General features: G+C 38.4%; 2 protein-coding genes across 2 annotated transcripts; one reads left to right on the forward strand and one right to left on the reverse strand.

Annotated features, from left to right (window-relative positions):
* Positions 1 to 13,696: 13,696 nt before the first annotated feature.
* On the reverse strand, positions 13,697 to 16,141 carry PTH (parathyroid hormone; the record flags this gene model as incomplete). Its single annotated transcript, XM_082661200.1, has 3 exons — positions 16,073 to 16,141; positions 14,078 to 14,168; positions 13,697 to 13,958 (listed from the first exon to the last, which is right to left on the reverse strand). The coding sequence occupies exons 2-3, from the start codon at positions 14,161 to 14,163 to the stop codon at positions 13,697 to 13,699; spliced, it is 348 nt and encodes a 115-aa protein (XP_082517326.1). The 5' UTR covers positions 14,164 to 14,168; positions 16,073 to 16,141.
* Positions 16,142 to 21,647: 5,506 nt separating this feature from the next.
* LOC309826118 (large ribosomal subunit protein eL21-like) lies at positions 21,648 to 22,159 on the forward strand (the record flags this gene model as incomplete). Its single annotated transcript, XM_082660097.1, has 1 exon — positions 21,648 to 22,159. Exon 1 carries the CDS (start codon positions 21,668 to 21,670, stop codon positions 22,157 to 22,159), a length of 492 nt encoding a protein of 163 aa, XP_082516223.1. The 5' UTR covers positions 21,648 to 21,667.
* Between the last annotated feature and the right edge of the window lie 2,673 nt (positions 22,160 to 24,832).

Consider the following 24,832-nt stretch of genomic DNA (forward strand, 5'->3'; position numbering starts at 1 on the left):
GTGTGGTATTCAACATTGTAAATCAAATATACTCCAATAAAAAATTTTTTAAAAAGATGGTGTGGTATTGGCAATGAGCTAAGCATATAGATCAATGGAATAGAATTGAGAGTCCAGAAATTAACCCTTACATTTATGGTTGATTTTCAGCAAATGTGCCAAGACAATTCACTTCAGTAAGGAAAAGATAGTCTTTTTAAAAACATGGTATGTGGTGCCAGGACAATTGGATGTCTGTATGGAAAGAAAAAAAAAAAGCCAAAACAAACGAAAACTTAGATCTTCTCCTCACAAAGAAATTAACTTTAAATGGAACATAGACCTAAATATAGGAACTAAAACTATAAATTTGCTAAAAAAAATTAGAGGAGAAAATCTTCATGACTTTGGGTTAGGCAAAGAGTTCCTAGATATGACACCAAAAGCACAAGGCATAAAAGAAAAAATTGATAAATTGGGCTTCATTAAAATGGAAACTTTTTGAGTTTATGCTTCAAAAGACAGTATTAAGAGAATGAAAAGACAAACCATAGATGGAGAAAAATGTTTGCAAATCATACAGAGGACTTGTACCCATAATACATAAAGAACTCTTACAATTCAATAATAAATAAGACAAACAACCCAATCAAAAAATGGCAAAAGATTTGCAAAGACTTTTATAGGAAGACATACAAATAGCTAATTAGCACAGGAAAAGGTGCTCAATGTCATTAGTGATTAAGTAAATGTAAATTAAAACCACAATGAAATACCACTTCACACCCACTAGAATGGATATAATAAAACATCAGACAATAACAAGTGTAGATGAAGATAGGGAGAAGTTAGAGCCCTCATACAGTGCTGGCATGCACATAAAATATTACAGCCACTTTGGAAAACAGATTGTTAGATTTTTTTTTAAGTTAAATATAAAGCTACCATACTATACAGCAAATAGCAAATAATAATAATAACTGAATTTTAAAATGGGCAAAGGACTTGAATAGACATACAAATTTGGGAACATTCCTGGGTTCTCTATTCTGTTTCATTGATCTCCATGTCTGTTTTTTGTGCCAGTATCATACTGTTTTGATTACTGTAGCTTTGTAGAGAGTGATACCACCAGCTTTGTTCTTTCTCAAGAATGTTTTGGCTATTTGGGATCTTTTGTGTTTCCATACAAATTTTAGAATTGTTACTTCTAGTTCTATGAAAAATGCCATTGCTATTTTGATAGGGATTGTATTGAATCTATAGATTGCCTTGGGTAGTAAGTTCATTTCAACAATAATTATTCTTCAAATCTATGAGCACAGTATATCTTTCCATTTGATTGTGTCATCAATTTCTTTCAACATTGTCTTACAGTTTTCTGAGTACAGGTCTCTTACCTCCTTGTTTAGACTTATTCTCAGATATTTTATTGTTTATTTTATTGTTTTTTGATGTGGTTGTGAATGGGATTGTTTTCCTAATTTCTCTTTTTGATAGTTCATTGTTAGTGTATAGAAATGCAACAGATTTCTGTATACTAATTTTGTAAACTGCAACTTACTCATTCTAGTAGTTGTTTAGGCAATGTCTTTAGGATTTTCCATGTACGGTATCATGTCACCTGCAAACAGTGACGTTTTACTTCTTCCTTTCCAATTTATATTCCTTTCATTTCCTTTTCTTGTCTGATTGCTGTGGCTAACTAATGAGTTCTTAAGAAAGACACAAAGCAGTAAACTATAAAAGATTGAGTACTTTGATGACACTGAAATTAAGAATTCTTATTCATCAAAAGATACTATTAAGAAACTGAAAAGGCAAACCACAAAATGTACAATATATTTGCAATACAGAAAACTGACAAAAATGTGGTATTCAAAAATTAACGTTTGGCCTTCCCTAGTGGCACAGTGGATAGGAATCTGCCTGCCAATGCAAGGGACACAGGTTCATTCCCCGGTCTGGGAAGATCCCACATGCCGCAGAGCACCTAAACCCACGTGCCACACTACTGAGCCTGAGTCCTAGAGCCTGCGAGCCACAACTACTGAAGCCCGCATGCCACAACTACTGAAGCCTGTGTGCCTAGAGCCTGTGTTCTGCAACAAGAGAAGCCACTGCAATGAGAAGCCTGCGCGCTGCAACAAAGAGTAGCCCCCACTCACCACAACTAGAGAAAGCCTGCGCGCAGCAACAAAGACCCAATGCAGCCAAAAATAGATAAATAAATACAAATTTTTAAAAATAAATAATGTTCATAAATCAATATCAAACGACAAACACCCAAAAAAGAAAATGGAAAGGAGAATTGAATAGGCACTTCACAGACAAAGAAACCCAAATGGCAAATAAATATATGAAAAGACACTAAACCACACAAGTAACCTGGGAAATCAAATTAAAAGATCAATGAGGGGCTTCCCTGGCGGCGCAGTGGTTGAGAGTCCGCCTGCCGATGCAGGGGACACGGGTTCATGCCCCGGTCCGGGAAGATCCCACATGCCGCAGACCGTGAGCCATGGCTGCTGAGCCTGCGCGTCCAGAGCTTGTTCTCCACAACGGGAGAGGCCACAACAGTGAGAGGCCCGTGTACTGCAAAAAAAAAAAAAAAAGAACAATGAGATGCCCATTATATTGGCAAAATTTTGAAAGTCTTGCAATACTTGGCATTGGCAAGAATGTAGAGCAAGAGGAACTTTCATACGTTGCTGGAGGCATGAGATATAAACTGTTACAACCACTGTGGAAAATAGGTTAGCATCTCCTAGAAAAGTGGAACATGCAATTCCATTTCTAGGTACATATCCTAAGGAAACTCTTACAGGTGTAAAAGACATCTAAAAGAATGCTCATTGTCAGTAATAGCTCAAAACTGAAAACAACCCAGATATCCATTAAGAATAAATGCATAAATAAACTGAAGTATACTTTACAATGAAATACTACACAATTAAAATAACTACAGGGCTTCCCTGGTGGCGCAGTGGTTGAGAGTCTGCCTGCCGATGCAGGGGACATGGGTTCGTGCCCCGGTCCGGGAAGATCCCACATGCCGCGGAGCGGCTGGGCCCGTGAGCCATGGCTGCTAAGCCTGTGCATCCGGAGCCTGTGCTCCGCAACGAGAGAGGCCACAACAGTGAGAGGCCCGCATAACGCAAAAAAAAAAAAAAAAAAAAAAAAAAAAATAACTACAGCTACATGCATCAATAGAGATGAATCTCACAAGTGAAAAGAACAGAATGCAAAATACTAAATATGGTAAATAATATGGTAAATTTGGACATTTTGTCCAAAACCAGACAAAAAATTTTTAAGATATATATATACACACACACACACACAGAATGTTTTATATATATATATGAACTGTGATAGATATGTCACCAAAACCTGTGCTTTCCTAGTACAGAGTTGTCACTGGGAAGTATCTACGCAGCCAGAGACTACATTTTTCAGCTGCCCCACCCCACCCCACTTTAAAATATTAGGTATGGTTGCATGACTACAATATAATTAATGAAATAGGAAGAGATGATGTCACCTTTCCAGGCCTGACCAGTAAAAACTTCCCACATGGCATTCCTACCTTTTCCACATACAGTTATCTAGAGAGGAGACAACCTTAGGGCTACCATGGTAGAAGTTGAGTCTCTGGCTACCCTATTGAATTGTTCACCTGACCAGTAATATAACATTCCAGTAATATTATGTGAATAAGAAAGAAACTTCTATTTAATTTAGGTGGTTATATATTTGGGAACTATTTTTTACAGCAATTTGCTCACCCTAACTAATTCTGAAATGAGTACCTTTAAATGGGGTGCTGACTGGTAAAAATCTAAAAATATGGAGCAGGGGCTTAGCCATAGTGGATGGTGAGAAAATAGATGCCACAGGCTGGAAAGACAGAGCCTATGCTATGCAACAGCATATATTTGAAATATACATATTAGACTATCCAATCGAACCAAGGGATATTGACTTTCTATAAAGAAAAGCAAAAGAATAATGATAAATATAAAAATAAGGAAGTGAGGATGAAGGAGATATGAACAGAGAAGAACTTACAGGAATTTCTGAGGTACTAGCAATATTCTATTTCACAATCTGAATAATGAGTCATGCATGTTTTTTCCTTAAAAAATCTACATATATGTACAAATTTTTTTAATAAATTTATTTATTTACTTATTTATTTTTGGCTGTGTTGGGTCTTCGTTGCTGTGTGTGGGCTTTCTCTAGTTGTGGCAAGCAGGGGCTACTCTTCGTTGTGGTGCATGGGCTTCTCATTGTGGTGGCTTCTCTTGTTGTGGAGCACGGGCTCTAGGCACAGCTCAGGCTTCAGTAGTTGTGGCGTGCAGGTCAGTAGCTGTGGCACACAGGCTTAGTTGCTCCGCGGCATGTGGGATCCTCCCGGACCAGGGCTCAAACTCGTGTCTCCTGCATTGGCAGGCAGATTCCCAACCACTGCACCACCTGGGAAGTCCTGTACAAGAAATTTTGTATGTACAATAAATTTTACTATTTTAAAAAGTAAAAACACGTCAATATCAAGTAGATTTTATTCCAGGCATGCAAAAATATTTGATTTATTACATTAATCGACTAAAAGTGAAAAGTTACATATTTTTGGAGAAACAGCATTTTATAAAGTTCTTTTATAATTTCAAAAGAACCCTTAGAAAACTAGTTATAGAAGGGAATGTCATCAATATGTTAAAAACCATTCTCTTGTTGAGAAATTACATACACGTTACCATTAAGGTCCAGAATATGATAAAGAAACCCAGTAGCATCATTCAGTAGCATGGTACTGAGGTGCCAGATACTACTATAAGAAATGAAAAACAAAGTGTAATCACAGGGAGAAAAGAGATAAAAGTGTCATTATTTGAGATTATATGATCATCTACATAGAAAAGAATGTAAACAAGACATAAGTTATTAGAATTAATAAGACAGTTCAGCAAGTTTATTGGTTATAAGAGAAAATTAGGAAAATGAACAATGTTTCTCTATACCAAAAATAACCAATTAAAAATATAATAAACATTTATATAACTTTCACAGTAAACCATATAGAATTTAGCGATTAACAAAGGATACATAAGATTTTCTAGAGAAAATGTTTAAACTCTATTTAAAAGGTATTAAAGTAGGTCAGAATAAGTGAAAAGGCTTACTATGTTGATGAATAGGACGATATAATAAAGATGACAATTCTTCCTAAAATTAACATAATTTTAATACAATCCCAATCAAAATTGCAGCTGGATTTTTTTAGAAGAGAACCCAACAAATTCAGTGTAAATATTAAATGGTAGAATAAAGGTCTATAAAGAAGGATATGTGTGTGTGTGTGTGTGTGTACTTTATACTGCAAGAACAAATACATCAATATAACAGAATAAACACATAGAGCTCAAAAATAAACCTATGTTAGTAACATCAGCAAGATGGTGGAATAGGAAGTCCTAGGCCTTGGTTCCTCACAGAAACACTGATTTAGCAATAATATACAGAGCAAAATACCTTCATGAGAAGTCTAGGATCCAGTTAAGAAGTTGCAGCACCCCAGAGAAGCACAAAACTAATAACAGCCGTATTGAAATGATGGCCATGGCAGAAAAACTCAGAAAAGAATCAACACATTTCACCTGCCTGAACTATTTCCAAGATCGCTGTTTGACATTCTGCAAACATAACTTCTGTTTCTCCTGCCTTAGGCATCAGGACAGTCTTTTCTCTTGTCTCCAGTGTCTTGACATCTCCTAGATCCAGAGGATCCAGACCAGCATGGCCCTGGGGAAACTGGTGAGACTGAGATCTAAGTGATGATGTCTGTGCTGAGATTCTATGTGAAAATGACTCTAGCTCTGGTGATAGCCAGTGACATCCTCTTATTCTCTTAATGACCTGCAGAGCATTGAATATGGGTAGGTTCAGACAAGACAACCAGAGAATGCCAAAACATTTATCTCTGCTTCTTGTGTGCTGGGGTCATCCTGCTTCACCTCTGACTGACGTTATTAGGAGGTGGAAGTTGGAGAAACACTGGAATTGGCTGTGGTTGTTTGCAGGGATCCTGCATATCATGATTGCCCTTTCCTGGTATCTTCAGGTCTGGGGTTCTGGGTTGTGAGCCTCAGGAGGAGACATTAAGTCACTGCCAGTACAGAAACCAGGACTGTTCTCCACGTGAACTCAGACTTACAGAGGTGAGGATTTTTCTGGACTGGGACCTGAAAGCCATTTTATTTTTCCATGCCTCTGATGGTTTTCATTTATATATCTTCGCAAATATTGAGTTGGCCAAAAAGTTCGTTCAGTTAGTGAATACACTGCTCAAAAAGTTCTTGGTGAGAATGAAAAATGTGTCTTACCTTGGAGTCTCCTGTGCCCACCCTTTTTCCTGGGGATCTCAAGAGAAGGTGAAAATGTACAACCCATGAAGATCTGTGCCAAGAATGCTACAGATGTTGCAGTTTGGCCACAGTCCTTTCAAAGAGATATGTTATGTCTTATCCCCAGAGAAGAGCATATAGGGTGAAACTGATGCATCATATATCCCCAAGCTTTCCTGATATTACCAGGAGTTTATATGATTGGGAAAACTATCTAAGAATTACAAAAACAAATAATTGATTTTAAAACCTAACTTAATTTACATACTGAGCTTTGCTCAGGATGATGTTGAACTAGACCCAGGAGGCTCACAGTTTAAGGTGTTGAGCTAAAATAAACCTAGTTATTTCCCCAGCAAAAAAAAGTTTATTTGTGTTAAGCAAAGAATTACAATTCAGGGTCTGCCACCATGGAGAGCAACATGTAAGTCCTCACATAGCAAGGGAAGGAGAACTCTTTCTCAGAAGGCAAAAGGATGTTGGGAGGGCTATAATAAACAAACAGTCCAGGGCTTTTTATTGGCTGAGTTGTTGCCAGGAAAGAAGAGGAGGTCTTTCTTCTTCCAGTTGGGTCCTACTTTGGTAGCAGGGCGTGAGAGCTCCCTCTTCTGGTTTCCTGACTACTTGAGGTTTCTGTTTATTAATTTTTTACATTTCCCTCTTTTAATCAAGATATTTCTTTGAAAGTATCACTGATCGAGTCAGGTTTTCTCGTTTCAGCAGCTCCCTGTCCCTCAATGCCAGGAAGGACTTTTCCTGGGTATAATGTCTCACATCAGAGGGAAAGAACACAGAGTGGAAACCTATTGAAGTCACATTTGAGTAACAAGGAGGGTGAGAGAGAGAACTCCCAGGCACTTTGAATTTAAAGTTTATATATTATCAAGATATTAGGCATTGGAGATCACCTGAAGCATTACGTCATCATCAACGGTTTGGCAGACAAACTTCCAACAGGCCTGGTCCAGATATCTTTGGAAAGCTATCTCATCAGATATTGTCTGCTTCAATTCCAGGAAATCTTTACTTTCAGGTCACTAGATAATGTGTAGGTCCAGTCAGTGTTTGGTGTTTTCTTTAGGTGTGTCACATGTTCTCAGAGTTTATTCCCTGGAGTTTGGCAGCACAGGATTAGTTTGCAGTACCTGATAGGGGCCTTTCCAGCAAGGTTGAAGAGAGTCTTTCTGGAGGTGCATTTTCCAGCTTGCAGGGTAGGATGCTTAAGGTCTTCCTCTCCCAAGAATGCTCTGTGAAAAGATTGCTCTATCAAACATAGTTATTTGTAGTAGAAGCAATTAGACCTTTGCAATATTAGAGTATCTTTCATCTCTTGTGGGTCAAAAGAGGCAGGAGCCAAGTACACTGGGCATCCTCTGACTATCCCAAAGGGTGAGAGTTTATGAGTTCCAAAAGAGGTAGATCTGAGATTTAGAAGGACCACCAGCAAGGCTTTTGGCCAAGGTATTTGGAAGGCCTCTACACATTTTGTCAGTTGACTCAATAATGCTGTGTACCTTCAACTAAACCAGAGGATTGAAGGTGATAAACACAGTGAAGTTGTTGTAAAACCAGCCAAACAGAGCAGACTGGTCGAAATACATGAACAGTAAAAATGGGTTCCTTGATCATTATGAAGTTTAAGAGGAGTTCCCCAGGTAAGGATAATCATATCCAAAAGGACTTTAGTCACAGAACAGGCAGTAGTCCGTCAGTCTGGTGTGAAAACATACATGCCATGACTAAAACATATGTATATCCATGAGATGGAGGAAGTTGTGTGAAACCCATTGGGCAGAACTCAAACGGTCCATGAGGCAGTTTAAAATGTCTGAGAGCAGTACAAACAGGCTTCCTGGATTGTATTTATAACAAGTGCGACAAGTGAGGCAGGCACTATTTTGTGACTTTGTTAATGTTTCTCCACCAATATTGTCTCATGAATGCTATCATTTTATGAATAGACCAATGGTTTAATGCATGTACAGTGGCTAGCAATGGGATTTTTAGGGTTTCTGGTAGGACTAGAATGTTATTTGGTTTGAATCAGAGCTTTCTCTTTTTTCAAACCAACAACTGTGAATTTTCAACCTGTTTTTTCTTTTCTGAGGCCAACTGTTGGGCTTCTCTAACCAGTTTTTCTAACTTGTCATTTGGGGAAATATCTCTTTGGACCATGACAGAGGTCTGATTGCTCTTGGTTCCTTTAAGGGCAGCATTCCTTGTGGAAATTCCAGCACGGAGATTTACTTCCAGGAGTCATGTTTAGAATGCCCTGGAATCTTGGGACTTCCCGTGTAGTCCAGTGGGTAAGACTCCGAGCTCCCAATGCAGGGGGCCTGGGTTTGATCCCTGGTCGGGGAACTAGATCCCACATGCATGCCGCAACTAAGAGTCCACATGCCGCTACTAAGAAGCCCGCATGCTGCAACTAAAAGATCCCGCGTGCCACAGCTAAGACCTACCGCAGCCAAAATAAATTAAAAAAAAAATAGAATGCTCTGGAATCTTAATAACAGCTAAAGTGGAGGGTAAAAGCATTACATCCAAGAATTCCTGAACAAAGGGGCCATTTAAAATTTTATATCTGCTGGAAGAAAGGAAGCCACATTGCTTGTAAAACAGTCCAAAATCATGAACTACTCTGAAAGCATATCTGCTATCAGTATAAATATTAGAAGTTTTGCCCTTGACTAAAGTACAAGCCTGTGTAATGGTATATAATTCAGGCTGTTGGGCCAAAGTAGTCATACGTATAGATGGTGCCTCATCAGTATCAAAAGGAGTTGCAATAGACTAAACAGCACAGTATTTACCATTGTCACCTTTTAAGTAAGAACCATCAGTGAACCATGAGAAGCCAGTGTTACCCAGAGGAGTTGCCTGTAGATTATCACCAGGAGTCAGGAGGTGATCCATCAGCGTTAGGCAGTCATGAGAGATGTCATTGGTGATGGTGGGAAGAAGAGTACCAGGATTAAAGTTATTACACTGTAAAAGAGTTACATGAGGAGTAGTTAACAAAAGGGCTTCATAGGAGTTGAGGGGGCTCACTGAGAAAGGTTGAGTGTAATGAGAATTGGGGAGGCCTTCTACTGCATGAGGTATAAAAATGGGTAATGGGGATCCCACAATAACTTTCTTGTGGCCTTAACCAAAAGGGCAGAGACAGTAATTGTTCTAAGGCAAGAAGGGTATCTCCATGCCACAGGGTCCAGTTATTGGCTATAATACCATATGGGTCAATGGTGGTCCCAGTGTTTTTGGGTGAGTACCCTCAGGGCATTCCCTTCCTTTTCATATACAAAAGGAAAAAGAGAATTTGATGACTGGGATGTCCAAACACAGGCAGGTTCATCAAACTCTCCTTTAAGGCCTTAAAAGCTATGTTGTCTGGTTCTTCCCATCAAATTGGATTGGAGTTGTTATTGCTTAGTAAAACATACAGAGTTTTGGCCATAAAAGAGAAATTTGGAATCCAATTTTGGCAACAAGCAACTAGCAATTGGCACTTAGTTTTGGGTTTTTGGAAACTTAGGACACCACGAAGTCTATATGGATCTGGGTGTGGTCCTTGTTCTGATATCAGATGCCCTAAATATGAAACCTGGGTTTGGGCAAACTGATTTTTTTCCTTGACAATGTTATGTCTCTTTAAGGCTAAAAGCTTTGACATATGGATGCTGCCTTCCGGTGAAGAGGCTTGAGAAGGAGAGCACAGAGATTTCTTTCACAAGTTACAACAAAATAGAACTTCTAGGGAACTTTTTATCACCTGGATAAGCCTTCAGGATTTGTGAGAAATAAGTAAGGGCTGAGGCATTACTGCCCATGTGAACTGTTTTTCTTACCAAGTGAAGTAAAAAAAGTTATTGGCTAGGGGACTTCCCTGGTGGCGCAGTGGTTAAGAATCTGCCTGCCAATGCAGGGGACACGGGTTTGATCCCTGGTCTGGGAAGAACCCATATGCCGCGATCAACTAAGCCCGTGCACCACAACTACTGAGCCTGCACTCTAGAGCCTACAAGCCACAACTACTGAAGCCCGCACGCTCTAGTGCCTGCATGCCGCAACTACTGAGCCTGTATGCTGCAACTACTGAAGCCCACACACCACAACAAGAGATGCCACCGCGCTGAGAAGCCTGCGCATTGCAATGAAGAGTAGCCCCCTCTCGCCGCAACTAGAGAAAGCCTGTGCACAGCAACAAAGACCCAACGCGGCCAAAAATTAAAAAAAAAAAAAAAAAACGTATTGGCTAGTTTCATCAACTGGAATACTAAAGAATGTACTGCATAAATCAATTACTGTAAAGAAATTGCTTTCAGTGGGAGTGGATATTAGTAATGGATATTAGGAACAACAGGGTGTTGAGGGATAACAATGTTGTTTATTGCTCAAAGGTCCTGGACAAGCATCTACCCTTGGCCCTTAGGTTTTCTCACTAGCAAAATGGGAGTATTGCAGGGGCTAGTGCAAGGGATAATGATGCCTTGGCCCTTGTAATCTTCTGTTATGGGCTTTATGCTTTTTAGAGATTCTTTCCTATAGAATATTGATTAATTCTGAGCAGAGGTTTTGAGAGATCTATTTGAATATTGATGGGAGGTGTGCTGTGAATTTTGCCAATATCAGTTGGAGATTTTGCCCATAATAAAGATGGTAGCTGGATTGATAGGGACAAACTATCAGTGTTTCCAGAATCAGCTCTAGAATCATTAGAGATGGAGCAAATAAAAGATGTCAAGGGGTCATTTAATTCACCTGGTTTGTTATTTCAATGACTACTCTGAAGTTCTAGAATTATTTCTACCTTTGCAATTTTTTTTTTTTTTTGCCGCACTGTGTGGCTTGTGGGATTTTTGTTCCCTGACCAAGGCCCTTGGCAGTGAAAGCGTGGAGTCCTAACCACTGGACTGCCTGGGAATTCCCTTTATGATTTTTTTTTTTCTCCCTTTGGAAGAAAGAAATTCCAGCATGATACTTCTCTAAGAAGTCTCAGCCTGATAGATGGATGGGGTTGAGGAACTAAGGAGAAAAAGGCATGTATCTCTCAAAGGGCCAAACAAAAGGAAATAAGTTCAGGGAGAGGCATCTCTTGCAGTTGATTAGAGATCCCCACTATTTGAACTGTTTTAGTACTTCGAGGCAGGGGCTATTTCATAGTAGTGGAGTCAAGCACCGAGAGTGTGGCTCTGGTGTCAGTTAGGACTGGAACAGATTCATACCCAATCTGGAGAGACGTTTCTCCAAGCAGATTAAGAGGGATGATTGGGAAGAGCCCCTGTAGTTTCTCAGAGCCCCATCATTGAGAATTGGGAGGACGTTGGAAAGGCTTGTTAGAGGGCTGAAGGTGCCTAAAGCACTTAAAGGTATAACAATCTCTTTTCCAGTGTCCTAGCTTTTTGCAATAATAGCAGAAACTAGGAGGGTTTTGTTTTTGTTTAGGGGTTTTTATTTGCTGGAGTTGAAGAATTTTAGTGTGGTTTTTTTTGGTTTTGTTTTTTGGGGTCTTTTTTGGACACTCCACACAGCTTGTGGGATCTTAGTTCCCCGACCAGGGATCGAACCTGGGCCATGGCAATGGAAGCGTGGAGTCCTAACCACTGGACAGCCAGGGAATTCCCTAGTGGTCTTTCTTTTAGGTGAATCATCTAGAGTGCAAGAGAGTAAGTTTGTCAGATTAACTAAGTCTGGAGTGGACATATTTTTCCCATTCCATCCTGATCCTTTTTACTAGAAGGGAAAGGTCCTGGTTCAGCCCATTAATAAACATAGAGTTAAAAGCTACCCAGGTGGAATAAACATCTGAAGGAAGACCAGAATTTTCTTTAAAAGTAATCTGAAGTCAATTGTAATAGTCATGAACAGATTCATCTGATTTTTTTGTGCAAACCTAAATTTTGCTGCAATCAACAGGCTTTGGAAAAGGCCTAGGAGTTGCTTCATGAAGTTGCCTAGCAACTGTCCAAGCTTGATCGTATAATAAGTTAGCAAGCTGGTCTCCCAGTTGTGATTCTAGAGACTTTCAGGATTTTCCCAATTACCAGTTTTCATGCAGTGCTGGGCTGGGCCTTTACCAACAAGCATATGAACTAACTGATTTAAATCAGAGAAACCAGGTTGACAAGTTTGAAAGACTCTATTAAATTCCTCAGCAAATCTGTGAAGATCTTCGGTTACTTTGCGAAAATATTTGACTGTGGCTCGCAGTTTAGCTTTAGTCCAGGGAATATAAGAAATTCAGGGTTTAGTCTCTGGATCCTCAGAAGGCTTAATGTTAAGGGGACAGGTTCTGATAAGTTCAGAGGAAAAAGGAGTGGGGAGGGTTTCAAAGAAATATGAAAGTTCAATGAGAGAATTAGTAAGGGGGAGCTGAGGGTGTGGAGGAGGTGTGGGTATAGAAGTATAGAAGGGAAGGAGGAAGATGGCGCCGGACGTGAAGCCTGAGCACAAGGCGCCAAGGAAGAGGAGCACGAGGCTTCCGAAGCCACTTCATCTTTCTTTAATTGCTTGTTTGCCTCAGTTAACCTTAAAATCCTATTTTGCAGAGAGGCTATTTTAGGGTCCAGGTGATATTGGAGGCCTCATAATACCAATCAAAATAGGCATTTCATTCAGTTTTGGAAATCTTAGAGCTATGGTAGTCCAATTTGGTTTTAAGAACGTTGAGTCTGGGGATTTCAAAAGTTCCCCATAATGCCCATTGATATTCTAAATTGTCTTTGGTTAAGTCAGTCCGTTTTGTTAGAAATGCGTGTGAGGAAGGACAAATGAACAAAGTTGTATTCTATGAAACACAAAAATTCTATTCCTTGCAATTTGGGGTCCAGACTAGGAATATGACCAGGGGCATTTCATTTCCTTTCCTGAAATGAAGAGGACAATAGTAACTAGCTAGTGATGATTCGGGGACCTGGTACTTTGATAATATTTAAAGGATAATTTCAAAATATCAGAATGTTAGACATAGGGTTAAAAAAAATTTGTGTTGTTCTTCTTAGTCACATTCAATTTAAACATATTGGTGTTACTCATAACCAAAAGATATTTTTATAACAGGGAAGAAATACTTAACTTCATTTATTTAGAATCAATAGAAATAGAATTATTAAAAGAGCTCTTAGATGAATAAAAGTAAAATCAAAATAATCAATTAAAATTGCTGCTACCACAGTTAGCAATAGATTACACATAAAGTTTGGTAATATTAGAAATATTGGCACTTAATCTTAATAGAGCTTGAAAACATTAGCAGCATGTAATGTTGTTGCCCTATGCTGTCTAGAGCAGTGCTCTGATCATATCTGTTTTCACTGGGGTTTAGCTTTAATTAATACATCCACATCAGCTTTGTCTGCTTCTCCAAGACTTTTTTGATGGCTCTCAACCAGGACATTGTCTTCCTTTTTTCGGGGTCTCTGGGAACTACCATCTCTGTAAGCTATAGAAGTTCCGAGAGCAACAAAGTTGTGCACATCCTGCAACTTCTTACGCAGCCATTCCACTCTTTCCATGGAGCTCAGATGCTTGCCCAGGTTATGCATAAGCTGTATTTCACTCACAGATCTCTTCCTAGAGGGAACAGAATCAGAGAGGATCACTCCATTAGCTCCCCTCTTCCAAATCATAAAGCCAACCTTAAAAATCCAATTCCCATGCCCTCACCGTGCAGAACAGGCTATGGTACTTACTTAACAGACTTCCCTTCTGATCTTGCAAGAAAACAAACCGCGAACATGACAACCATTACTTTAACCATGTCTTTTGCAGACATCATCTTCACTAAAAGAAAAAGCGAAATGGAGGCATTTAAAATATTTTTAATATTCCAAACAATACAATTAAATTTATAGTAGTTTATATTTATAATCATACAACTTTGTACAGAGTGTGACAGTAACTAATTGGATTGTTTTTCATAAGAGACTTTTGGAATCAGCCTCTTTATTTTACAGTATATATAAGTATATATTATATATACAGATAATTAGTATATATTATGTATACACAAAATTTGACTTAGAAATCAGACAGATTAGCTTTACTTTCTTAGGTATCTTTTTGAGAGTTCTTGTGCAAGTTTTAATATATGAATTTAAGCTACATGAAGAATGAAAAACCTTACTGTTTAGAATTTCCTCCCACATTTTGTGTTATGACTAAATACACAAGAAGCTTGAAAATGGCTACTTCTTATTTATTTATTTATGTATTTATTTATTATTTTGGCTGTGCCGGCTCTTAGTTGCAGCACGCAGGATCCTCCTTGCAGCATGTGGGATCTTTAGTTGCGGCATGCGTGCAGGATCTAGTTCCCGACCAGGGATCCAATGCAGGGCCCCCTGCATTGGGAGCATGGAGTCTTACCAACTGGACCACCAGGGAAGTCCCTACTTCTTTTAATTAGGTAAATTGTCAACAGTGTTTGTTGACTTAGCAAATCTCTTTTTCATAAGTAAACTTCCTTTCAACGCAATGATAAACATAAATGTCAAATGAATAGGCTCTGATTTAGAGATTTTTACTAAATTAACACACACTTCTCCTACCGTTAAAAAGCATGTGTCAAAGCATTTAAACATCATCTAATTAATTACTTGTTATATGAATTTAGAGCTTTGACTCCATATAAAATGCCTGTCTGTATCTTATCTTTTCAGCTTATTTTATTAACAATTTTGTTTGAGTATAATTTTTAGTACATTCCTCTTTTGCTTTTAAGCTTTTCATCTCAAAATAGAAAAGTCTTACCGTAATCTGCATTTCAACAATTGCAAAGCCTTTTATCATAGACGTGCCTTTTCTTAATACTTAACGTTCTCCGTTTTAACATACACATAGGGTGGCTATGTACTCATATTTTAAAGGGAATCTGCATCATTTAGAAGTAGCATAAGGAGCATTATAATCTACTATATTTATTTTCACTGTGCAATATAAAGCTATTGAAGGAGGAACAAATGAATATTCTTCATTTTTGGTTTGTGTTAGAAACAATCATTATAGCCAGAGGACAGAAGCTTTGGTGTCCTATTCTAGCCTTGTCACATTCACCGAACGCCTCTGCCTTGCTTCCTTGTTCTTAATAGAGAGATGAGGTTCTTACAAGAATGTCATTTAAAAAGCTGAAAAATGGTTGTAAAACATCCTTAAAATTCATGTACAGTTTTCAGAATAGAAAATTAGAAAAGGCTTTATGTAAAGGGAATAAATATTCAGCAGTAAAACTGAGTTTCTCCAACTATAGTACACAGATTGAGCTCTCTATGAGGATATTCTGGAGGAAAAGTGGAATTTTAACTCAGAGAAATAAATTTACATTGATTATTTAAATCAGAATTATTCATTTCTCATTAGGCTGTTTTATTTCAAAATTTTAATAAGATACCATTAAAGCACATCATGCCAAATTTTAATTATTTTTCATGTAATTTCAGATGAGTTTATAAAAAGCAAGGCCTCTCAAAAGACTTTAATCACAAAAATAAATGATTTAACAATATTTTAGTAGCATAAATTTATTTTTTATTACAGCATTTTTAGATTAAATAATATTCAAACCCTCCCTTAACATTTTACCTTGAACAAGCAGCATGACATTGTAGAAAATGGTACACATTAAATAATTGCTTGATCATAAAAAAGAACTCATATGAAATTTAAAAGAGAAAATAAAGATTACTCACCACACAATGTCTTAGGACACGATCTTCTTTCAGGTGTATTAGCAGCTGATGCTTTCTCAAAGTTGAGTAAACCTGAGAAAGCTGATGAATTGAGTTGTAGACCCTTAAATGTGACTTTTATATATAGGTCTTCCACACACCAAGAGAAGCTTTTTTATTGTTACGGATGACGTCACTCCCAATTCTCTGAATTTTAACTATAGGATCAGAGCAGCACACACACTCCCATGGGGCGGTGCTCATTCCTCTTAAATTTTAGATAATTGGATATTAAAAGGAAAACAGTGTGGGGCTGGGAAAAGGATTTATGCAAAGATTTCTAACAAATAGTGAATTGTAATTCTGACTGGATTAGTGAATTTATATTACAAAAAAGACTGACTTCAGAGATTTATGGCCAAGTCATCACTTATTTGAAAGTAAAATCTGAAAATAAGTATATTTCTTATAACCATAATATTGGCACAACTATTATGAGGATTATAATGAATCATATTACATTATGCTTACTTTACAAGCCATATTCAACCAATCCATATCATTCCTGATCATCTTTCAAAAAAATAGGTATAGTGCTTTTCTTAAAGGAAGTGTTAAAAATGTTTTGAGAATATGCTCTTAGTACATAATTAATTTGAAAGGCTTCAAAGGTGAAATTATTTTAAAATTCATTTAACTTACATTTTATCTCTTTTTATTTTAATTTGCAATAAAAACATTTGAAAAGCAGTAACTATATGCCAGACTTTACATATATCATCCCACTAAGTCTTCACAGCAATCCTTTAAAGTAAATACTATTATCTTCACATGAGGAAACTGAGGTTTGGAAAATGAAGAAGATGGAGTTCAACAAAGGTCTTTATGATTCCAGAGCTATTTTAATTCTTACTACCTCAGTTTCCCCTTAGAAATGTAGCCCTTCTTTGAACCCCAGTCTCCCTGACTCTAATTTGCCTAACCCTTTCCAGACTCTTTGCCAGGAGTTGGGTCTTTTTTCTCATGTTCCCCACCTGGTGATGGAGGGCCTGCTCCAAAACCTAATAGAGGCAAGATGCTACCACCTGTCTAATTTCAAATATTGCTACAGCCTTGTCCCCATCTATTGATCAAAACCCCTTGAATCCCCTTGGTATATCTAGGGTTCGTTTAGGCAGCTTGCCTCCCAACTAAAGCCCCAGAATTGGATTAGTTCTCTTAGCTCTGCTCCTACCCAGGCTTCATGTTATCCTCTTTCCTGCTAACTCTTGCCAAGCTTTGACTCTACATCAAGTGAGAGCCAGTCCAAATTTCAAATACCTGTACAGAGGCTAGAATGAAAGATATGTGTTAGTGCTGTTCTGAGGAATCCTCTACACTGAGCAAATCTCATTTGGAGTAGTGTTCCAGGCTCCGTTTCAGAAGTCTTAGAGACAAACTGCAACGTGCCTGGAGGATATGAACCAGGTTGGTGAAAATGTTGATAAACATGACATATCAGAAGGAGTTGAATCAAACTGGAAAAGTCTGGAAAAGAAAAGACTTGGGATGATGATGTAGCTGTTTTTAATTCTTTATAGGGCTTCTACAAGGAAGAAGGAATATCTTCTGTGGTTTAAGAAGGAAGGACTGAGTCCAATGGCTAAAGATTACAAGGAGGCAGATTTGGGCTCAACTTGGATATCGTAATTGTCAAAATAAAGAATCAATTACCTTCCTAAGTAGTGAGTTCCCGATCACTGGAAGTGTTCAAGTAGAAGCTGGGTGAGCATCTTTCAGAGATATCATAGAGATTCATACAGAGCAGAGAGTTGAACTAGATAACCAAGAGGTCCCTTTCGACTCAAAAAAAAATCTATTGTTTTGATCCTTTAAAAGACCTCTTCTGATGCAAAGTCTAAACCTGATGTTTGTGTACCATTTTTTCTTACGCTCTGTTAAGAAGTAGAAGAACTGGAAAAATAAATGGTTTTATAAACACATTTTTTGATTGTTATTATAAAGCCATGTTTAACATTTTAATTTGGAGATTTTTCCCACTTCTTTGGGTAAGTTCGGTATAACTGACAGCTTTCCAGGAGTAATGCACACTGTTTTCACTGTCTTCCTCTTATTACAATTATTTAAGAATAAACTGCCATATTGAAGATAACCACATTATTAAACTAGTTTTACAGAAAAATGAAGAAAACAGACAAAGCTTATTCATTCAAAAAATGCATTGAGTATATACTAGGTATCTGCCGGAGGCTGTGTTAATCACTAAATGATTGTGACATGATCCTTGCCCTGAAATTTGACATATAAATTGGAATATAATATAATAGGCGTTATAATAGCCATATTAACAGAGGCTTACAAAAAGCACAGAGGAAGAAGTGACTAATTTCCCTGTAGTTGTTGCAAGTTGTTTTCCTGAGAAGTTTAAGTATTCTCAAGGATGAATGAGTTTTCCATCAGAGAAGGTGAGAAAGGACAAGAAGGAACAGCATGTGCAAAGGCATAGAGGCAATGAAGACTGAATACACGCTAGTGGGAGGAGGGGGGAGATGGGTAATGACCCTAAAAAAGTAAGTATGGTACAAGTTATGGAAGTCTTCTGTGTGTATGCCTAGGAGTTTTATCTTGTAGTCCTCTCTAAACACATGTGTGCATTAGTAATATTTTGTGTCCTTGGGATTTTGTAAAGTACTACTTTGACCTTCCCACAAAGAGACACAGCTGCCAAGATTTGGCACATAGTTTATCTGAACCATCAGCCTCTGGGACTGTAGACATTAGATAGAAGGAAACCATTTAGGAATAAGAGGGCTAAGGGCTATGTGGGCACAAGAGACTGATGTCAGAGTGACAGAAAAGAGCTGAGCGTAGCTTTTTCCTTTGAAAAGCTCAGCCTTTCTCAGCGCTCTCAAGTTCTCTGAAGCTAGGGTCAGACAACCTACTGTATTCCTCCTCACATTTGGTAAGGATAAAGGGCCATGTGTTATTTCCCCTTGCATTATGGGAGGTTTAATTTGAGACTGATAATTTTTCCTTCTGTTTGCTCAATAGGAATTAGTATGGCTTTGGGAACTTAACATCAAGAAGAAACTTCCAGCGCTGGGAAATCCAGCTATAGTTCTCCTACTTCCATGTTTTGTCAACAGATTAATTGGTGACTGTCTTAACAGTTGACCTACTCTTTTGCTTTAAGCTCTCCTATGGGTTATTGAGCTACTGAATTCTTAATATGTCAGACACAATTTTCCTCCCTCCTACTCACCAGCCCCCAGACGTTTCTGTTGTTAGAGACAATGAGTAAAAATGTTTTAAAGGACAGCATATAATAACTGTTGAATTTTCCACTTGCTTTTTATAATATTCATTTCTTTATTTTTCTTTCTCCATAATCTTTATTGATGGATATTTCAAGTGTGGTTCTCTGATAGGCAGCGTTTAATAAGCCATTGATCTCTTTATATGTATAAGCTGTTAGAAACCCTGGGATACATTATACCTGAGTAGCCCTTCAAAGATGAAATATGCAGCTACTTTCACAAATAAAATACTACTTGTTGCTTTTTGTCCATTCTATCAGTGAGCGTCCATCCCTGCCTGTATTCCTTCTCCATGTTTATGTGGAATGGAGGAGTGTTAAAATGACATGCACTGTTTTCACAGTTAGAAAAAGGCATCTCTGCAGGTGGGGACTGAGGGTAAAAAGATTCTGGATGCCTGGGATGAGAGAGTCCTTCTAAGTACAGCAAGGAATGTCACAGTGTAAACCAGGGTGTCACTTCGGGAAGCCTTGGGATCTTTACTGATTGAAAAGATTTCTAGTAGTGCAGATGCCTCTGTAATGTTCTCATGATATAGGTAAGCACTGGAACAAGTCCTTGAGTGTTCCTCATTCAAAAGCCCCCTGAGATTTAATTGTACCCTCTGTTTCTTAAAGAAATGGAGGTGTGGGGGGAAAGTAGGCTTTGAGAGTTTTCATTTTTATTTTTGGAACCATAAGGAATTTGGACAGCCATAGTAATTTAATGAAGAAGTAAAGTCTCACATTTTTAATGACCCTTTTCAGTGAGCTGACCAGACCACTGATGTCACCGCTAATTCTAAACATTCTTCTTTTATTGTCTCGTAAATATACTTTTCAGACCAAGTGTTCTCATTTGGAGTATAGACAATATGTTTTCCTCAGTAAATGTGAATCTTCCCTTGGAATAGATTCTTAGTTCTGCTCCATTTTCCCTTTACCTTTGGTAGAATATTATATGCAATATATGACATCAGAAAAAGAAATACAATGTCTTTCACATCCCTTCCCAATAGTCAACTGGAGCCAATAGTCTGTGTACCTTGATTCTTTCTTTATGTTTTAAAATAGTGTGGGGAAAATAAAGCAGGCAGGGGGTATTGGTTTCCCATTAGTGAAGCTTTAAGTCAAATGATCTGGGTGCTCAGAGTCTGATTTAGGAATGCCAGCATGTCAGTCCAAATTACCATTTCAATCCAACATAGTAAAGATTTGTTGAGCACCTAAAATCAGCCAGTCTAGAAACAGTAGCAATTTCCCTGCTCACAATCTTCTCCCTTAACTTTTTTTCCTGTGATTTTTTTTTTAAGTTAGAGTATCTTAACTTTTCAGATCTCAAATTCTACAACTCAAAGTAGAATACTGCCTTCCCTCCTTTTAGTTATGAGCTTTCAGAGATGAGCTATCATATGTGAAAGTGTTTTGACTGTAAATGGCATTCAAAAAGTGCATGTGGGGCCTTCCCTGGTGGCGCAGTGGTTGAGAGTCCGCCTGCCAATGCAGGGGACACGGGTTTGTGCCCCAGTCCCGGAAGATCTCACATGCCGTGGAGCAGCTGGGCCTGTGAGCCACGGCCGCTGAGCCTGCACGTCCGGAGCCTGTGCTCTGCAATGGGAGAGGCCACAACAGAGAGAGGCCCGCCTACAGAACAACAACAACAAAAATGCATGTTGAATCTAAATCTGAAAGGTAAGTGTTCCTTGCCCATTCTCTCACATGCGTCCACCTCATTCCAGGAGTCCCCAGTACTAAACATGGAGAGTGTTGAGCTCCTGGGCTCAATCTGCTCTCTTCCTCCTTCAGCCCAGCCCCCTGAAGTGCAAAGAATTCTGAGGCAGTAGGCAGTTATGGTGTTCATAAATTCCATTTTGAATTTGCTAATTGCACAAAGAATTGTAAAATTTAAACTAAAACTAAGCATATCTTTCTATTGTTCGTAATAAAATGTGCCGAGTGTGACTGGAGAGTGGGCTCCAATGCAAGTTAAACTGACAGGCAGCCCTAGAAGCTATGTTCTTCTCACATCCACCTAGCAGCACTATGCAGTGAAACGCTCAGGACCCGAATATGGAAGATGAGGGTAAATGTTTGGCACTTATTAGTTGCACAACCCAAGTCATTTTAGCACAGAACCATAATTTCTACAGAAAAATAGATATGAACTACTCCACAGAGTTATTGTGAGGATCACATAGAATAATATATATGAATGCACTTTGTCAACTGCATACATGGTATTGATTAAAATCACAACTAACAATAATAATTATTTTCATGGCTTTTCGGCCAGAACCGCCATCTTCCAGTAATTCGCCAAAATGACCAACACAAAGGGAAAGAGGAGGGGCACCCGCTACATGTTCTCTAGGTCTTTTAAAAAACATGGAGTTGTTCCTTTGGCCACACACATGCAAATCTACAAGAAAGGTGATATTGTAGATGTCAAGGGAATGGGCACTGTTCAAAAAGGAATGCCCCACAAATGTTACCATGGCAAAACTGGGAGAGTCTACAATGTTACTCAGCATGCTGTTGGCATCCTTGTAAACAAACAAGTTAAGGGCAAGATTCTTGCCAAGAGAATTAATGTGCGTATCGAGCATATTAAGCACTCTAAGAGCCAAGATAGCTTCCTGAAACGGGTGAAGGAAAATGATCAGAAAAAGAAGGAAGCCAAAGAGAAAGGTACTTGGGTTCAACTGAAGCACCAGCCTGCACCACCCAGAGAAGCACATTTCGTGAGAACCAATGGAAAGGAGCCTGAACTGTTGGAGCCCATTCCCTGTGAATTCATGGCACGATGGGTATAAAGAAAATAAAAGACCTGGACTGTAAAATAATAATAATTATTATTATTATTATTTTCATGAATCCTGTTAAGGTCATATAATTCCAATTGGTAGCTTTCTGTGTCCCCATTTTAAGCTGATTGCATGGCATTTCAAACATCACAGAGATGCTCTAAAGGCTTAACTTAGAATGCTATTGACTTCGTCTTTCAACAATGAAGAGAATCTTCAGCGTGGCCTAACTCAACAAACTGTCCAAAAGAATGATCTAATGGGTGCAAAGAGAGGCATGAAAATGAGATTCTATATTTCCCTGCCAGGGACATTCTCCAGATGTCTAGGGCAGCAGTAAAGTGTGGGAAATCACTGTGAAACAATTCCAAACATACTCATGTGGCTGGTTATTTTACAAAATCAATTAGAGGGAAGGTGATAGTGAAAGAGCACTAGATTTGGAGTCAGAAGACCTGAGTTCAGATCCTGAAATCACTAGGGTCACCAGTTTCAATAATAAAAACACAGAATACCAGTCAACAATAATATATTCTATATTTAAAGTTTTATTAAGAGGGTAAATCTCATGTTAAATGTTTTTGTTTTTTCCACAGTTTAAAAAAAAGGAATTAGGGAATTCCCTGGTGGTCCAATGGTTAGGACTCAGCGCTTTCACTGCCGAGAGCATGGATTCAATCCCTGGTCAGGGAACCAAGATCCCTGTGTGGCTCGGCCAAAAAAAAAAGAAGGAATTAAAAAAATCCCACAGGACAAGAAGTTAAATTCGAATTAGTTCTAATTACCTATGCAAATGCACACTGAGATTAAAAAAGATATGGTGGGATTCTCTGGTGGCGCAGTGGTTGAGAGTCCGTCTGCCGGTGCGGGGGGCACGGGTTCGTGCCCCGGTCTGGGAGGATCCCACATGCCGTGGAGCGGCTGGGCCCGTGAGCCGTCGCCGCTGAGCCTGTGCGTCCGGAGCCTGTGCTCCGAAGTGGGAGGGGCCACAGCAGTGGGAGGCCCGCGCACCGCAAAAAAAAAAAAAAAGATATTGCAAGGGAAGGGACATATGTGTAATAAAAATTATTTGAGTTTATCTGAAGTAAATATCTGAATTCTGTACCTCTTTCTTTATTTCCCTAATGACTTGGGTTTTTTTAATAGGTCCTATTTTGTAGAATTTGCTTATCAGGTTTCTTGCAGTTACAGTCTATGTTCCAATTACATTGTTACATAGCTTCTACAGTGGCCACATCCAAATTATTTCATTCTTTTCTGGACTGAACATACATTAATGTGAAAACATGCTCAAGATTATCACATGAGCGGGTATCCTGAACATGTACTGGAATAAAATCAACTCTAAGAACTGCTCTTCAAATTTGATTTGTTGAAGCACATAATATCATCTTTCACGGTATGAACTGCTTTTCCCTTTCTTCAGAATTACATTTCATCTCTTGATCAATGACTCTTTAAATTGCTATCCACTGACAAAAAAGAATATTGTCACCAATTCTGATTCCCCTCTTCTTCAACACTGTACATGATGATTTCACTTGTTTCCATGCTGGATAAGTATTTAGGACTATCCATGTAAAAGAATCAAATTCTTCAAGGGATGAAATCCATTGGAAAAGATAGCTATGGCAAGTGTCATAATTACTGTCCACTTCAAGTTGGAATTTTTTTCCCCATTCATAAGTAATGTTATCCCTTTTAAGAACAGGTACTTAAAGAGAAACACTTTTCATCAATTCTTTCTTATTGAACATATTTTAAAAGTTCCTATAAACAATGGAGCACTTTAATAACACTGCTGCTCTTCTTTTAATTTGCATAATCTGATCGCCAAAGAAATATTGAAAACTGTGAACAAGAAATAAGGCTCCATTTAATGGAGTATTTAAAAAGTCAACAAGAATTTGGGGAACGTTTTCTTTAAAAAGTATTTTAATGCATCAAGTAAACTGAGCATTCTTTGGGTTTGTGAAAGAGAAGTCAGTGGGCTTTTAAATGTGAGAGAATTGGATAATATTGAATGCCAACAAAATTACAAAAATCATTTAATCATCCAGTTTGAACAGGATAAATATTGAACTATGTTTCTTTTTTTTTTAACATGTTTTTTGGAATATAATTGCTTTACAATGGCGTGTTAGTTTGAACTACGGTTTTTAACTAATAAAAATGTATCAGTATTGGCTCATTAATTATGAAAAGTGTACCATATTAATATAATATGCTAACTATAGGGGAAACTGTGTGTAGGGGTGGGTTTATGGGAACGTGCTGGGCTACCTGGTCAAATTTCCTGTAAATCTAAAACTCTTCAAAAAAATGAAGACCATTGGGCTTCCCTGATGGCGCAGTGGTTAAGAATCCTCCTGCCAATGCATGGGACACAGGTTTGAGACCTGGTCCGGGAAGATCCCACATGCCGCACAGCAATGAAGCCCGTGCGCCACAACTACTGATCCTGCACACCCTAGAGCCCATGCTGCGCAGCAAGAGAAGCCACCGCAATAAGAAGCCTGCGCACCGCAACGAAGAGTAGCACCCTGCTCGCTGCAACTAGATAAAGCCCACGCACAGCAACAAAGACCCAACGCAGCCAAAAATAACTAAATAAATTAATTTTTTTAAAATGAAGTCCATTATTTACTTATTTATTTATTTGTCTTTTATTATTTTTTTAGT

Source organism: Grampus griseus (assembly GCF_964374135.1).
Source record: "Grampus griseus genome assembly, chromosome: 8".
In the NCBI taxonomy this organism is placed as follows: domain Eukaryota; kingdom Metazoa; phylum Chordata; class Mammalia; order Artiodactyla; family Delphinidae; genus Grampus; species Grampus griseus.